Genomic DNA, 18598 nt, shown 5'->3' on the forward strand with positions numbered 1-18598 from the left:
CAGTGGTTTATTTTTGCCTGTTCCCCTTGTTTTTGGAGACATATCTAGTAAAAAGGTGCTACCGCCAATGTCAAAAAGGTTACTGCTTGTGTTCTCCTCTAAGATTTTAATGGTTTCCTGTTTCATGTTTAGGTCATTCATCCATTTTGAACTTGTGTATGGTGTAAAAAAAGTGGTCCAGTTTCATTCTTTTGCATGTGGCTGTCCAGTTTTCCCAGTACCATTTGTTGAAGAGACTTTTTCATGTAGAATATTCTTTCCTGCTTAGTCAAAGATTAATTGACTATATAGTTGTAAGTTCAGTTTTGGGTTTTCTGTTCTGTTTTGTTGACGTCTGTGTCTATTTTTGTGCCAGTCTCATACTTTTTGATCACTACAGTTTTATAATATAACTTTAAGTCCAGAATTATGATGCCTCCAGCTTTTATTTTTCGAAGTTGCTTTGGCTATTCGGGGTCTTTTGTGGTTCCATACAAATTTTAGGATTGCTTGTTCTAGTTCTGTGGAAAATGCTGTTGTTATTTTGATAGGGATGGCCTTTAATGTGTAGATTGCTTTGGGTAGGATAGACTTTTTAACAGTATTTGTTCTTCCAATCTATGGGCACGGAATATTTTTCCATTCCTTTATGTTGTCTTCAATTTCTTTCATGAGCGTTTTATAGTTTTCAGGGTACAGGTCTTTCACCCCTTTGGATAGGTTTATTCCTAGGTTTCTCATTATTTTTGATGTAATTGTAAATGGGATTGATTCCCTAATTTCTCTTTGCAGTGATATAATCTGTGTAAACCTAATTCTGGTTATATCATTTTGTGGCTTAAAATCTTGCCTGTGCTCATAGTATTAAATTAACATCCTATGATTTGTTTTACAGGCCTTTCTTCAATATGGTTTGAAGTTTCTCTTCCTTTCTCTAGTGTCATCTATCACTATATGTCTTCTCATTTTTTTCCTATTTTGTCTGTGGGCAGGCTAAATTAGCAGCCCCCTGTACCTCAGTTCACCTGGCATAGGTCACTGGTATGGTCTTTCTGAAATGCAAAAGTAATTTTATTATTTTCTGGCTTAATAGCCACCAATGAAATGCTATCATTGTTATAACAAAGTGCCAGTATTTATTAATTTTAAAATCACTTATTTGGTCAACATTGTTGCCTTAACACATAATGTCATTTTGGTATGGAATGTTAATGTCCACCTGGTAGCTTAGTTCATTCAACTTATCTTTCAAGATGTGGGTGAAACATTCCCCTCCCTGATAATCCCACAGTTTTATCAAGGGGTTCCTATTATACATTCCCTTAGGGCCTGCACACGCCTGTGGAATTCATTCATTCATTCATCAAAGGTTTATTGAATATCTACTGTGTACAAGGTCCTTGAGAGGCAAATTGAAGAAAATGTTTTGACCTACAAAAATGGCACTTTCACATAGTTAGAACTAATAAATAAAAATCTTTTTTCTCATGAAACTTTCATTCTTGGAAAGCAGGCAACAAGAAGCAAAATGAATAAGTAAAACATATCTTTTGTTAAATGGTGATAAATGTTACAGGAAATAATAAAGCAAGGAAAGGGGGCAGAGAGTCTTGGAGTGGGAGGGAAGGCTTTTTATAAACAGATATTTGGACAAGTATCTAAGGGAGAAGAAGGGATAAGACAGAGATACCTAAGAGAAAACTCAAAAGATTTGATGGGCAAATATCTGGCGTATTTGAGGAATGTCAAGGAAGCTAGTGTATGAGTTGAGTAAGATTAGTTTGGAGCAATGTGGTAGGAAATGAGGCTGGACAGGTCTTTTGTTGTTGTTGTTGTTGTGTGTGTGTGTGTGTGTGTTTGTGTTTAAGATTTTATTTATTTATTTGAGAGAAAGAGTGAGTAAGAGAGAGAGCACACGAGCAGGGGCAGAGGGAGAAGGAGAAACAGACTCCCTTGCTGAGCAGGGAGCCTGACTCGGAACTCGAACTCAGGGCTCTAGAATCATGACCCGAGCCAAAGGCAGACACTTAATGGACTGAGCCACCCAGGCTCCTCAGGCTGGAGAATTTAAAGAGACTAGATTTTTATAGGAATTAGAGGACCTTATAAAAACGTATGCTTTTTTCTCTGAATGAGATGGCAAATCACTGGAAAAGGACAAGCAGAAGAGTGATATATTTGATGTTCATTTGAAAGGAATATTTTGGTTATTGTGTAGAGAACAGACTGAAAGGAGTAAGGGATGAGACATCAGTAAGAAAGTGGATCACTCATCTATCCAAGAAATGAAGAAAACTTGAAGTAGGGTGTGATGGTCCAGTTGTGAGAAGTGGTTGGAGTCTGGATATATTTTTAAGGTAGAGCCAAAGGATTTGATGGCCAATTGAAAATGGAATTAAAGAGAAAGAGGGAAACAAGGATAATGTTGAGGTACTGGGATTGGGCAGCTGGATGGAAAGAATTTAAAGAGAACAGGTATGTGTGTGTGTGAGAGATGGAGAGAGAAGAGAGAGAACAGAAGAGAGGAGAGGAGAGGAGAGGAGAGGAGAGGAGAAGAGAAGAGGAGAGAAGAGAGAAGAGAGAGAAGAGAGGAGAGGAGGGGAGGGGGGAGGGGAGGGGAGGGGAGGGGAGGAGAGGAGAGGAGAGGAGAGGAGAGGAGAGGAGAGGAGAGGAGAGGAGAGGAGAGATCTGGTATATGATTTCAAACATGTTAAATCTGAGATGCCTTATAGATGCCCAAGTGCACATGTCCAATGGGCAGCTGGATGAATAATCTGGAAGTTGGAATTGTAGGGTGGGTCTTCAGCATCTGATCTTTATAACCACAAAACTAGATGTTACCACCAAGATTCTGAACATAGGCAGGAAAGTAAGTCTGTCTATGGATTAATACCTGGGAACCTCCAAAATTAAGTAATGAAAGGGATGAGGAGGAGTCGTTGAGGAGACTGAGAAGGAGTGGTTAACAGGATAGAAGGAAAAGTAAAATGGAAGCCAAAGCAAGAAGATGGTTCAAGGAGGGGAAACAGTTGGGTCAATCGCTGCTGGTAGGTGAGGCACGTTGAAGACTAGAATCGCACTGTTGGACTTGGCATCCTGAGGCCATTAGTGATCTCAGTGAGAACACTGTTGGTGTATAGTGGGGATGAAAGCCCTGTTGCAGTGAGTTCAAGAAAGATTAGAAGCAGACCTATAAATAAGCAGCCACCCTACTTATGCTTCTTATCTCAAGGTATAAGTGCTGTTTTCATTCTCAAACGTGTTCCAGTTTGGATGTTAACTTATATGTTCATACTAACTATATGGAAAACTCTTTCAACGGGCACTGCTGGAAGCCATAGCTGGAGGAACTGTGCTCAAGCAAAATTTTTTGTTTGTTTGTTTGAAAACATAGAAAACAATATAGAGTATTTGCTGATGAAAACAATCCCATATGGAGGCATAGATGGGTGATGTGGGAGATAAAGGAGAGAAGTCTGGGCTTGATGTTTTTGAAAAGGCGAGATAGAGTGTAGGGGCTTGGACTTGTGTGGGAAGTTAGTTAATCCTTTGTAATGAGGGAAGACCGGGTACACTGTTTGTTACATTGCTTACATTATATTTTTGTTGTGGATTTGTTTTCCACATATTACAAACCTCGTAAGAGTAGTAGGTGTGAATGTCTTGTTCATTTTGTGGTAGGACTTTGTATTGTTCTATTTCTATTCCTTAGTGCAATGCCCGGCACACAACAGGTATGCCATAAATGTCTGAATGGAGCAAATGCAGGCACCATGCTAAACCTGTGAATGCTTTATCTTCTCACTCAAGTTGGATTATTTCCATCAAATCTTGACAACCAGATTGATTTAATTGTGTTGCTCTTGTTTGGGCCCACAGATAGCCTGACCAACTGGTAGGGTTGATTGACGGGAATGGCTGTGTTTCTACCAAAATCAATGATGCTTTGTAGGAGTAAAATCAGTAACCTTTGCTGCATCATTTTTGCAGTGGTCCTGGTTATGGTTTCAACATGAATTTACTATTTACTTCACCTTTGAGCTTTCTGAAAGCTATCTATTCTTCCTCAGAATACATTTGTTATTTTAACTTACTATTCGTGCGACATACATCATTATCTGGTATTATCTAACCAACCCAGTACATGGGAAGCTCTTCGAGAATGGGGACTGCACCTTCATTGCCTTTTTAATTTTTTTTTTTCTCAAATTGCTTTGTACCATCGCTGGTTAGAAGACATGTCTTCACCACTGAATTAAAAATCCTTAGTCCAGGCCCTAGTGCAAGTTAGATGCCAAATAAATATTTGTTGAATGAATGACTCTGTGAATGAATGATTACTGTCTGTGGTGTATGTTGATGATGCACAGCCCAGATCTCCTTTCCTGTTTGATGTGCCTACCCCCAACTCTTCATTGCTTTGCTCCTGGAAGCTCACACTTAAAATCTCTTCCAAAAGACTATCTCTGGGCCACTGGAGCTGCATCACCTAGATGCTACAAGAACAGGGAGTCCTTGGGATTTTATGCATTCCCCTTGGTAACCAGTGTCCGATGACTGAGATGCAAGAGTATGAAGGTCTATCTGTCTTGCAGTGCAAACTTGCTACTGAAATTTATACTCTAGAGCTCCCTATGGGATGGGGGTAAGGCCAGGACTTTGCTCAGCTGATTAGCCTCCCTTTTCTTGCTTGCCTTGCCTCTTGTAGATTTCTTTCACTAACACTTCCTCAGTGAATCACTCGTATGCTCACCCTTTTCTTAGGGTTTGCCTCTTGGCAACTTGACTTAAGATAGTGCATGTTTATAGTCAATTAATGTCAGGGTCAGGGAGTTGTATCCACACTCTCTCTCTCTGAGTGTTAAGTTCTGCTGTTGCAACTGGCACTTCCTGATAGTGTACGGTTTTATCTGACTGCCAACCAAAACTGTTAACTAAATTTGATATCTGATATGATTGTAGGGTAGGAAGTAGCTTTACCACTTCAGTAAATAATTGTTATAGAATTTAGTAAATATCTTATTGAATTACAGGTCTTTCTAACATCAAGTCAGAATGCATTTTTCTAAACTTTTCTACTCTTTTTATTTATATACATCTCTGTTCTCCCTCCTAAGCAAGGATAACAGAGTTAATTGTATAATCAATTTTTTATATGATTGATTACAGCTTTCTTTTGTCTTCTTGTTGAATATAAATATCCATTTTCACATACTGAGTAAACCATTTATTATTATTATTATTGTTTTTAGTGATTCAAAAAGAACACAAACTCCTTTATCTATAAAATGGGATTGGAAGTAATGTGTTTTAGAACTGAAAAGCACTTTTGTCAACAACTTCATTTTATAAGTGAGAACATTTGAGGCCCAAAGAGGTTGAGTAATTTGTTCAATATCACCCAGCTCGCTTAGTGGCGGAACAGGACTAACACCCTACTCCCAGGCTGCTGTGTTCTCCACTGCTCTACAAAATGCATATTTCTTATTCACAGAATTGATATGAGGATTAGGGGCCACATCTGTGAAAAATAGATTTAGCCTTTGGAAAGAAAGATTCTGGATAGCTTTATGAAATCTTTATGAAAACTAATCTCATTTTAACCTTTTCTGTACAATTGTTAGTTTTGTTCAGTTTTATGTTATTTGCCCCAGGCTTCTTTTTGGCCAAGGACTAGATAATATACGATGCTTGATTTAAAAATCAATAGTAAGTATCTGAATTGTGTTAGAGGTATGAAATACTTCAGCTGGTTTCGAAGCTGGGAGCAGTTGCAGACAGCCTTCCAGAATGGCAATCATTTATGTACATGAGAAGTTTGCTATTCCTACTTTGCATATTAGGAATAAGGGCAGTTGGCTCCAAAGAAAAGAAGGAAACATAAATTATATTTTGTTCAGCCTGGCAATACTGCCAAAGCTTGATGCAATGTGTCTTTAACAAACCATGAATTTTCTCTCCTGCGGAGCCACCGTATCCTGCCTCCTTACAGCATAGTCAGGGAACCATTATACTAATCCACTGCACCTTCATATCTCTAGCAAGCACATGTAAGTGATAACTTGAATATTTATTTTGATGCAAGGTGTATAAATCTTCTCTATGTCATCTTGTAAAGTGAGAAAATTGTGACTTGCTCAACTTGGTTACTTTAATTGTTCAAGTTTGGTTCTTTCAGCCACAGCGTGCTTTAATATATGAATAAGAATCCTGTTTAATTTTTGTAGTAGACACAGTGATTTGTGTAGATTCATATATGCAGGGAAGATTAAATTTGAATACCAAAAGGCTAAAGTAACTTTTATATATATTTTTAATTAGGTACGATTATATGCAAGACCCGATGCTATCAGAAGAGGATCTGGGGACTATGCTCTCCATATAACAAAGAGATTAATAGAATTTTATGAAGACTACTTTAAGGTGCCCTATTCCTTGCCAAAACTAGGTAAGTATTTTCTTGGTTATTTTATTGGAAGGGATCTCTGAAAGTAGAAATTTTTCTTCATGCATTTATTTGATATGTGAAAATTCCAAGAGGTTTTTTTTTTTAAGAGAATGAACATAAAAAATAATTCTTTCTGAAGAGGTAAAGTAAAACTTGATGTTTCCTAAATCTTGCCAAGAATTCCTCATAGGAATTAAGAAAGGCGTTATGTAAGTTTAGGTTTTCAAAAGAGAAGTAGCTATAATTCATTGACTGTGTGCTTGCCAACATCTCATTTAATCCTTGCAAGCAGTAGATGGGTAGGTACTGTTAGAACATTTTCTACTCAAGGGACTTGACATCCAGGGAATCTTTTATTCGTTCAGACTGCCAGTAAGTGGTGGAGCTGGGGTTTCAAGCTCAGTCTTGATGACTCCCAGAACTCTTTGGTGTTTTACACTGAGAGCACACTCACTGATTATTTTCTCTTTCCTAATTCTCAGATTTTGAACCAGAATGTATCAGTTATTTCACATTATTTTTGTCCAGTCTTATTTCAGTACAGTTATAGCAAGTAGAATAAAAACAAAGGAGAAGGGAAATTGTATAATGGAGATTATGCTCAGCAAGAGTACTCTGATGTTTCTTCCTTTTACAAAGACAGTATGTGTAATAATTGTTTGTCAAAGGAATAAATGGATGAATTTTATTATCCTAAATTGAGTGAAACTACCACTTTTGCATGTGAGTGAACTATGACTTTCTAGGAAGTTAGAAAGTGTACGTATACCCATTGGAAATGCTGAAGTTGTTTCTCCTTCTCAGAAAACCTGTTTTGAAATCCTACATCACAGCAGTCTTTTGTTCTCCTCCCCCCATCTTTTTGCCTTCCCAAGAACATTTTTGATCAGCATCCACATAAAAGTGATTGCTCATTGGCAAGAATAAAGTGCTTACCTGATCAAAACTGTTAGTATTTGAACCACAGGTTCCTCTCTCTGGAGAACCGGGCCAATTTTATTAAAGTAACTGCCTGCTGTGTAGCTGTTATTGGTCTTACAATGAATAGTTTAGAAAGTAGATAGAAGAGTTGATATTGTTACCAAAATGGGTGTGGCATACAATTTTAGGGAGTAATATTACAAAATTCTGAGGTCTTTTCGAAATATGTGCTCTTAGAATCCGTAAGATTTTATTTCAAATCACCAAACAAAATTTTATTTCAGAGGATCTATAGTTAGTTTAGTTTCGTTCTTTCTTTCTTTCATTTTTTCCCCCCTCTATATCGACTTCCCTATATGAATCTGTTACCCTGAAATCTCTCTGGTAGGCACCCAAGGCAGGAAGGACTATCTGACCTCATTTGCTTGGGAGGTGGCTCTGTTCTCTACTCCAGGTAAAACCAGCTTGGAACTTCCCAGCTTGACCCTAATGTAAAATTCACAAGTGCTTATGTTGCAGGTTCTGCGAGAGGAATAAAATGTGGATCTTTGTCCCCTTCAGACCAGTAATTAGCAGAGGAACTCAATTTATAACTTCAGGGGGTTCCATGTAACTGTCAGCTTGCAGCAGGAAGCATTTCTGTTCCTCTCTTTCACTCACAATTGAACCATACAGGCTTTCATCTGGTAGAAAAGAGCTTTGTTCACTGTTACTATTACTTGTTAAGCTCCTTGTGGTGTATATAATTGAATGATTTGACTTACCTCAGAATACTCCTTTGTAGGTATCTAGGGGAGTTACCACAGCCTTTGGCGCTTTATAAAATCCTATTTAAAGTTCTACCTATTTCATATGTCTATAGATATTTAGATTATAAAATAATGGATTTATGAGTTTGTTTTCCAAATACTCCCTACATAAAATTCCTAAGCACAGAAGCATGTTGCCAAATCCTTAGTTTCCATTGTATGTCATGAATAAATAAGTTTTATTGAAACCGACCATCTTTCTTAATGGTGTAGGTAGATGTGTCCTAGATGTCAGCTGCATCTGCCTGTACCCTTTAGGTCTACCTAGGATGGTCTCCAAGACCTATATCTCCCTCTCTCCCTCCTCTCTTCTATCTTTCCTTCCGTTCCTCCCTTGCTTCCCTCCCTCCTTCCTTCCTTCCCTCATTTATTTAATAAGCACTTTTGAGTGCCCCCCTGTAGGCACTTTTCTACGTGATGGAGATACAGCAGTGAATTAAAAAAGGGCAAAAATCCCTTTCCTCCTGGGGCTTATATCCTGTTAGGTAGAGACAGACATTGGAGCAATTATTTACACATATAGTATATCAGATGGTGATAAGTGCCCTTACAAATAAAGCTGGAATGGAGGTATAAGAAGTGTAGGGGGTGGATGAGGCAAAGGAAGGGAGCCGGAATTTTAAAATGAATGAATACAGGAGGGTTCATTGGGAAGTTGACTCTTGAGCAAAGAATTTAAAGGAGTGAAAGAGCAAAGCCGAATGGATATTGTGGAACAAGTATCTAAGTGTAGAGGCAGAGGGAACAAAGTGCCCAGACTTGGAGATGGGAGCTTGCTGGTATATTTGAGGAACCCAAAGAGGCAAGAATGACTAGAACAGAGTGAGTATGTGGGTGAGAAAGGAGATGAGTTCAAGGAAGGAGTAATGGGTGGGTAGTGGATGTAGAGCCAGCAGGCCATTGGAAGGACTCTGGCTTTTTCTTTTCTTTTCTTTTTTTCTTTTCTTTTTTCTTTTTTTCTTTTCTTTCTTTTCTTTTTTCTTTTCTTTTTTTCTTTCTTTTCTTCTCTTCTCTCTTTTCCTTTCTTTTCTTTCTTTTCTTTTTTTTTTTTTTTTCTGGGTGAGATGGAATTCTGTTGGTCAGTTTTCAGCACAGCCTTTACAACAATACTAGCTCTGAGGTTGAGAGACCCTAATGTGGGGGAAATGACAGAGCATGAAAAACAGATAAGAGGCTTCGGCAAAATTCAGGCAAAATATGATGGTTGCTTAGACTGAGATGTTAACAGTGAGGTAGTTGGAAGTGGTCCAGTTCTGGATATATATTGAAAACAGAGACAAAAATATTTCCTGATGAACAGAATGTAGGATGTGAGAGAGAGAAAGACCAAGGACAGCTCCAAGGTTTGGGTTTTGTTTTGTTTTTGGCTTGAGAATGAGAAGGACGGAATTGTCTTTTACTGAGACAGAATGATTGCGGAAGGAGATGTTTTTTGAGACTGATGGGTCTGTTAAACACTTAAGTAGCACCTTGATGTCTGGAAGGATTTCAAATGGACAACTGAATTATAAACATGGAGTTTGGGCGAGTAATCTGGCTAGAGATATCCATTTGCCAGCATATAATGATATAGAAAGCTATGAGGTTGGATGGGCTCACTAGGGTTGTGAGAGCAGATAGAAAAGAGAATAGGAACAAGGACGGACTGATCCAGTGTTTAGAGGTTAAGGACATTAAGAGCCAGTAAAGGCTGCAGAGAAGGAGTAATTGGTTAAGACATGAAGAAAACAGGAGTCTGATGTTATTTCTGGGCATCTAGTGAAGAATTTCAAAAATAAGCAGGTGGTAAACTGTGGTAAGTCAAGTTGGATGAAGAGTGAGAATTGACCACTTAATGGTCCCAACCATGTGAACATCATAGTGACCTTGACAGGAGCAGTTTCATGCCGGGCAAAGGCCTGATGAGTGTGTTCAAGAACAAACGGCAGTGGGCCTGGGTGGGGATACAGTGACTAGAGACAAATTAGACTATGGATCAACACTTCTGAAAATTCCCCATGGGGAATATTTCTCTGGGAATAGAGGAGAAGGGAGAAATATTTGTACTCTAACTAGAGAGCAGTACTAGTTAGAGTACAAATAGTTACTCTAACTAGTAACTAATAACAACTAGTACTAGTAACTAGTAACAAATAGTTAGTACTATTTGTACTCTAACTAGTACTGCTCACCCTGGGTAAGAGCTGTTTCTATGGTCTGGTAGCTTGCAGATCTCAGATCAGTCCCTGTTTGAAACCACATCAAGGGAAACATGGAACTTGCCTTTCTTTGATTTGCATGAGAAAACCAAAAAATCAAAACAAGTAAGAAAACCCTCTGTCTGTTACCCTGATACCACTAAAGCTTTGGAGGTGATGTGTGCCTGTGTGAGTGCAGGGTGTTGCACTGCAAAAACCAAAATGAAACCAAACAGACTCATAAAATGTAATATGGATCTTCCATTCCTTAAAAGTGACTTTGCTGTTCTGTCATAAATTCTGCAATATCTTCTCTCTCCCCAAGTTCTTTTTCATGTCTAATGCTGAATTGTTTAACTTCCTCTGCTGTGGCATCATCTCGTGCTAGCTCATCTCTAAGGATTTGAGTTTCCACTCCAAGTAGTTTATCAGAATGGTTCCCTAAGAGGAATTCTCATGCTTGTTGTTAGGACAGTAATTTATTCTCCTTGTTGTATAGAGATACTCTTTTAGCATTTTAAGCCAAAATAGGCAGCCATCGTGCACTGTATGAGGATTTGTTTGTAAAATCTCTAAATTACATAATTAAAACTTATTTATATGAGGTTTGTAGAGATTTCCTCTTTCTTTGTCAGGTTATAATGAGATGTATAGAGTCTAGAGGAGGCAATACAGGAAACCTTTCTATAACTATGTGCCCTGTTTTCCCAAGAACTCTCAGAGGCATGGAGGTTTACTTCAAAACAAGGTTATTGTAAATATATAAAGATTTAAGCTGTCTTTCCTCTTATCTCAAAAACATTGATCACAGCTACAAGAATGAATGGGTTTTTATTTACAAAATATGGGCCACTTTTAAGGACTTTGTACATCCTAACCCATTTAATCTTTTTTTCCACAGGCTTTTGAGGGTAGTACCTGTTATTTTCTCATTTTCCGGCTGAGGAAATTTAGGGACTAAGTGACTACGTAATGTACTCAGTTCACACAGCAGGAATTAGTGGATTTATAATTCAAGCCAAGCTATCTGGCTCCAGAGCCTTGAGATTCTGCTGAAACAGATTCCAGAAATTGAGAATTCTGGGAGTTAAATATGAGTCACCCTAATAAACTAGATAATCTGATTGCTAGAGGAACAAATGTCATAGCTATTTTTGTTAATTTCATATTGATGTTAAAAATAATATATTGTCCTCGTAGAAAATTTGGAGATGCATTAAAATTAAAGAAGCACACGTTTTATAACTCACAAGGTCATCAACTAGCAGGAGAATATTTGAGTATTTTATTTTATTCTTTTATTTTGATGTCAATATAATTAACATACAGTATTATGTTAGTTTCTGATGTACAATATAGTGATTTAACACTTCCATACATCCCCCAGTGGTCATCAGGACAAATGCACTCCTTCATCTTCATCTTTTATTTCACCCATCCCCCACTCTAGATTTGAATATTTTATTTTATTTTATTTTATTTTAAATATTTTATTTATTTATTCATGAGAGACACAGAAAAAGAGAGAGGAACAGACACAGGCAGAGGGAGAAGCAGGCTCCGTGCAGGGAGCCCGACATGGGACTCGATCCCAGGTCTCCAGGATCACACCCTGGGCTGAAGGCAGTGCTAGACTGCCGAGCCACATGGGCTGTTCTATTTGAATATTTTAAATGTTTTATCATCATTGCTGCTTTATAAGTTAATTAGGTGGCAGATCAAGTGACTCAGATTTGTACTGGAGTATTTTGTTATTCATCCTATTATATATCAATTAATTATGGCAGATAGTTTTAGTTTCCTTTTCTTGCTATTTTATAATTTGTAAATCAATAAGTTTTGTAAAGGAGTTTGCTTGATTGCTTCTTTTCAGTACACTGTGCTTTTATGAAGAATTCATTACCTACTTGGCACAGTGCTGTGATTGTAGAAGGAGCCACAGGTATTTTGTAACAAGAATTTCTGGCCTCAAGGAGATTGTGGTTTTGTTGAGGAGAGAATACAATATTTACTGAAATTAATGGATGAGAGACTCACACAATAGGGAATATAAACAAGCACTGAAATTTTGTAGAGCAAAAATATAGTACCATGTTAAGTTAAGAATGTGGGATCGTTGCACAATGCTATAGGCATGAAATGCACATAAAAAGAAGCTTTATCTTTACTTGAGTCCTGAAAAAAAAGAAATACACTTAATCGGAGGTAGAGAAGAACGGGGAGAAGTCATTTTGAGAATTATGTACGAGGGAAAGCCCATGGATACCTTAGGCTTTATGTATCATGTTGATAGAGTCTATTTATTTTTCTATAATGGGATAAGTTATGGGATAAGTTATGGGATAAAATGCCCTGTTGAAGCTCATGAATAGGAGAGAGTAGTTTGGATGATAGAGTTTTAAGCTATCAAGATACATTCACTTTTTTATTGTAGTGTGGTGGTGGTGGTGGTGATGATGATGAAGATGATGATGATAATGGGCTATTTGCAAGTAGTAAAGCTTTGGAGATTTTCCCTTCATAAAATATTTGTGTTGATTGCTAAGTATTTCACTCTGTGGTTATCTATCTTTTTTCTTTATTTTGTATTATTAAAAAATATTTATTTATTTATTTATTTATTTATTTATTTATTTGAGAGAGAGAGAGAGAGAATGATTGGGTGGGAGAAAGAGCAGAGGGAAAGGGACAAGCAGACTCCCTGCTAGTGTGGAGCCTCAGGTGGGGGCTCGATCCCTCCACTACCCTGAGATCATGACCTGAGCTGAAATCAAGAGATGGACACTTAACTGAGCCACCCAGGTATCCCGTATCTTTTTTCTTTAAGTAGTGGATATATTTGTTGTTTCTAATTTGAAATGATAATTATATCATCCTGCTTCCATCTTAGTTTTGCAACTCATACTTCAGTTATTATTTGTGACTTAATGTTTTTAAACTATGACTTTTTTTTTTACTTTGCTTTTGTTTAGGTAAACATCCAGTGCATATGTTTTGTTGACTCAAGTAATACTGTTTTTAAAAATACAATCTCTAGAGTTTCTTTATGTAGGCTGGTCTAATTATGTATAATCTCAATTTACTCCCAAAATGCTTTGTTCAACCAGGATTCCTAAAAATATTTGAAATTATACTGGATCTGTTTAATTATATGGTTTCCTAGTGGAAACTAGCATAAGCCTCTCCCTGTGGATTAACATTCTAGTACATTGCTGAGGGGTCAGATGAGGCAGTATTTTGCCTTCCGGGTTACTAGGTAGTGTAGAGAAATGAGTTTCCTAAGTGCCTATCCTTTCTTCCCTCTTTAGAATCAAATAAATATAGTGTCTCCCTATTTTATAAAGGTAATTCATTTCTAAAAAAAAAAAGCCTTCATATGGTGATTTTCTCAGAAACCAAAGAACAGTTATCATTTCAAAGGAAAATATTTTGTGTATATTCCTAACCCCCATTCTAATAACCATTTATAGTAAAACACCACCAAATCCTATTAAAGTGGACACAGTTACTTCAATATATTACAGTTATTTTAACACAATTTAACAAGGCATTTTCCCCTTCATTAGTTATTCCATAATATGGCCACTTAACTGTTCTTGTTAAGCTATTTTGCAGCTATTATATGTTATATACTTCCAAGACTATACTAACAAAGCATATATATGATATTCAGTGTTTATGATATTTAATTACTAATGCAAAAAAAAAAAAAAGAAACAGAACAGTAAAGAAGAAAGAAATCAATGAAACAAAGCATTTTAGTGGGAATGATGCATGAGATTATTACCGCTGTAAACTAGCAAACTACAAGTACGCTGAGTGGAGAATTTAATACAACAAAAACCACTTATAGAACTGGATTAATTAATTCAACAAGCATTCATTGAGCAATTACTATGTGTATTGTACTCAGCAATAATAATAAATGGCTTCTTCCAATAGGGGCTTAAAATCTAGTTGAAGAGATGGTTTTGTATTATTTTGCTACTTTATCAGTATTGTTCCATGTTCAGTTTGCTTACTACCCTGCTTTTCCAGTTTTAAGAATTTCAAACTTTCAAAACTCTGGATTTACTCCTCAGTAGATCTTCACTGATTCAATCAGGGTTTGTGAAAGATTGCTTATCCCCCAAATAAATGCAATTTTAGAAAGTACCTAAATTAATCAGGGCCTATTTATAAGGAGACCTCCAAGGCATTGTTGCACATTTTTCAACAGAGGTAGTTGGCCCTTACAAGTTGGCTAACTTGTAAGTCAGGAAATAACTCCTTCCAGTGTTTTTAAACGTAGCCATTGCCTAGGCCTTGTGTGCCATATACTCTGTATTCTTTCCTGTTACTATAGGGCAGGTGGTGTTACTCCAGCTCTGGACACCTCCTCCTTTGTGCACCTGATCCCTTCCTCTCTCACCTGCTCAAGGATATCCCTTCAGCAGTTTTCCCTTCTCACCCCTGATTCTTTAATTTTCTCTGTTGGCTCTTTCCCCAATGGCATTAAAAATATGGTGTTGTTTCTCTCAACCACACACATGCACACTCACTCCAGCTACTGCACCATTCTCTCTTTCCTTTTACAGCTGAACTGTTTGAAAGTGTTGTCCCTCTGCACTGACTCCAATGTCTCTCTTTCCTTTGTCTCTTGAATGCCCTCTACTTCAGGCTTTTGCCCCAACACTGTACAAACACAGTTCTCGCCAAATTCAGTAATGCCGCCATATTGTGAAATCCATCGGTCAGTTTTCAGTCCTCTTGAGCTGTCAGCAGCTTCTCACAGTTGTTCTCTCCAACTCCTTGAAACACATATTTCTCTTGTTTCTCTGGATAACACATTTTAATTTTTTAAAGAATTTTTCTTTGCCAACTTACTGGCCATTCTTTCCAACTCTATTTTTTCCCTCTCTTCCCCTCTCCAGCTAATTCATATTAGAGTATCTCAGGACTCGGGTTTTGGATCTTTTCTCTTTGCTCTCTGCATTGCTGGTGACCTCATCCACCCTCCTGGCTTTAAATATCATCTGTTGATACCAATGATTTCCAAATATACTGATCCTGCCGGGTGCTCTTCTCCACTCCAAACTTCTTCATTCTACTGACTACGTAACATCTGCATTTGGTTGCCTAATGAGTATCTCCACTTACTATGTTCATATTGGGGCTTCAGATCTCAAACCACTACTTTGCTTCTTCATAGTCTTCCTCATCTTAAGAAGGGGCAACTTTTTTCCTTCAAAAGTTGTTTTGGCAAAAAAAGATTGGAACTATGATCTTTTTCTCTCATGTTACATGTCCAAACCATAAACAAATCTTTTTGGCTTCATATACTACATATAACCGGAGTCTGACCACTTCTCATCATTTCCATGGTTACTACTCTCGTTCCAGCCTCTATGCTTTCTTGCCTGGGTCATGAGTCTAACCTAAATGAAAGGTGAGATTCAAGTGGCATGAGGACCTGAGATCTTTGAATTTACTGGTTTCTTATGAAGGACATTGGACTTGTCTCATGATGTTGCTCTCATGCTCAAACATTCCAGTGGCTTCCCATTAGTAATAGAGTAGAATCCAGAACCCTTCCCTTGTTCTGCAGACCTCTGTGGATCTGGCCCCTTGCTCCTATTCTGACCTCATCTCCTCCTTCTCTCCTACTCATTCTCCCTGTTTCAGATACAGTGCTTTCCTTGCTTTTTCTGCACCATACCAAGCATGCACCAGTCTTGGGCCTTTGCTCTATACAACAAAAACCACTTATAGAACTGGATTAATTAATTCAACAAGCATTCATTGAGCAATTACTATGTATATTGTACTCAGCAATGATAATAAATGGCCTCTTCCACTAGGGCTTAAAATCTAGTTGAAGAGATGGTTTTGTATTGTTTTGCTACTTTATCAGTATTGTTCCATGTTCAGTTTGCTTACTTCCTTCTTCCTCTCATGTTAGGTCTATGCATAGCTGAAAGATCACCTTTTCCAGTGAGGTTTTTTTGACCCTTCTATTTAAAATGCAACCTTACTGATTATTTCTTATCTCCTTTCTGATTTCACTTCTCTCCAAAACACTTTCTATTGTCTCCCTTAGCATATATTTGTGTTTTATTTGTTATCTGTCTCCATGTAGGCCTGACCCCCACCCCAAATGTAAGCTCTATGAGAGCAGACATTTTTGTCTGTTCACTGCTCTGTTTCCTCTGCCTAGAACAATGCCTGGCCCAGTGTAGGCACTTAATAAATTATTGTTGAGTGAATGAGCAATTGCCAATTTCTTCCTGTTTTAACCATCTTCACATTGGAGAGAAGGCCAAGCTTTGGCTGCTTTGTGAATCAAATAAAATATGATTTATTTTTCAGTAGCATAAACAAAGAAATAATGGTAATAAACCTTATAACCTTCTAAGGAAATTCCGTTTTTTTCTTTTGTAAATGCAAGTGGAAGGGATGAAAGATGAGTTAGCTATAGCTACAGACACTTTCTCATTAAGGATTCATGTAAAGGAAGTTGTTGGTGAAAAATGGGTGAGTTGATATCTAGAAGAAGTATTGAACTTCTGGTTTATTAGCATGCCAATTCTGGAGGGAAGGAGGCTATTAAGAAGCTATACTTTGTACCTGGAATGATTTTGCAATCTAAAAATGAAATAACTATCTAGTTACCTATCAGCTCTTTTTTTTTTAATAAAGATTTTATTTATTTATTCATGAGACATAGAGAGAGAGAGGCAGAGACACAGGCAGAGGGAGAAGCAGGCTCCCTGTGGGGACCCTGATGCAGGACTCGATCCCGGGACCCCGGGGTCACACCCTGAGCCGAAGGCAGACGTTCAACCACTGACCAGGCGTTCCTCTATCAGCTCTTTTCCCTCTTATTGTTCATTGAGATGAAAACAATATTTATTCATGAATTTGACATCATTGACTATTATCTACTGGACACTGTTCTATTAGGTACTGGAGAATCAGCAGTTAACAAAGAGACAACAATCCCTCTCCTCACTGGGCTTTTATTTTAGTAAAAGAGAGAGGCAAACGATATATAAATATATAGCGTGAAAAAGTGATAACTGCTATACAGAAAATAAGGCAGAGAAGAAAGTGTCAGAAATGCTGGTGGTTGCAGTTGTAAATAGGGTGGGTGGTCAGGTAATGCCTTGCTGAAATGAGGACACGTGATTCAAAGTCTGAGAGTGACGGTATCCTGAGGAGGAGGGTGTCTGACATGTCGAAGAAATAGCAAGGAGACCAGTGTGCCTGAAGCAAAGTGAATGACTGAGGGTGGCAGTTGATGACATCTGCGAGGAAATGGGGCCAGGTTGTGAAGGAACTTGTTGGTTGGCCATTGAAAGACAGGCACTTTGATTCTGAGCTGAGGCATTGCTTTAGTCTTCTCAGGCTGCCATAGCAAAATACCATAGATGGTGGGGGGTCGGGCGGGGCTTAAATATCCCAAATTTATTTTCTCACTGTTCCGGAGGCTGGAAATCTGAGATCAGGGTACCTGTATAGTCCAGTGCTGGTGAGAGATCTCTTCCTTGCTTGCAGATGACCACCTTCCTGCTGAAAACAAGCTCTCTGGTGTTTCTTCTTGTAGGGGCATTTTCCCATCACAAAGAGCCCCCCCACCCCCACTCTCATGACCTCATTTAAATGTAATTATCCCCCTTCCAAAGGCCCTATCTCCAAATACTATCACACAGGGAGTTAAGGCTTCAGCACATGAATTTTTGGGGGAGGATACAGTTCAGTCCATAACAGGTATAAGCTGGCATGGCTTCCTTTTAAAAAAATAAAAATAAAAAAAATAAATAAATATTTAAAGATTTTATTTATTTATTCCTGAGAGACACACACACACACACACAGAGAGAGAAAGGCAGAGACACAGGCAGAGGGAGAAAGAAGCAGGCTCCTGCAGGGAGCCCAACACAGGACTGGATCCTGGGTCTCCAGGATCATGCCCTGGGCCGAAGGCAGCACTAAACTGCTGAGCCACCCAGGGATCCCTTTTTAAAAAATATATTTATTTATTTATTTGAGAGAGAGAGAGAGTGAGTGAGAGCGAGAGAGTGAGCACAAGTGGGAGGAGCAGAGGGAGAGGGGGAGCCTGAAGTGAACTATGCTCTGACTGTGGAGCCTGACGTGAGGCTTAGTCTCATGACCCTGAGATCATGATCTGAGCCAAATCCAAGAGTCAGACGTTTAACTGGCTATGCCACCCAGGTGCCCCTGGCATGGCTTCCGTTTTTAAGGGATTACATTGGCTACCTCAT

At 38.2% G+C, this 18598-nt stretch overlaps 1 protein-coding gene across 2 annotated transcripts in view; it reads left to right on the forward strand.

The window, feature by feature from the left end:
- The window catches only part of TRHDE (thyrotropin releasing hormone degrading enzyme), a 372106-nt gene that overhangs the window by 101658 nt on the left and 251850 nt on the right, over window positions 1-18598 (forward strand). For both annotated transcript variants that reach the window (XM_026001636.2, XM_072742405.1), the window contains exon 3: window positions 6301-6427. In XM_026001636.2, the coding sequence (XP_025857421.2) occupies window positions 6301-6427 (127 nt within the window). The remainder of the gene's footprint in view (window positions 1-6300; window positions 6428-18598) is intronic.

This window comes from Vulpes vulpes, chromosome 16 (genome assembly GCF_048418805.1).
Source record: "Vulpes vulpes isolate BD-2025 chromosome 16, VulVul3, whole genome shotgun sequence".
Classification (NCBI taxonomy): domain Eukaryota; kingdom Metazoa; phylum Chordata; class Mammalia; order Carnivora; family Canidae; genus Vulpes; species Vulpes vulpes.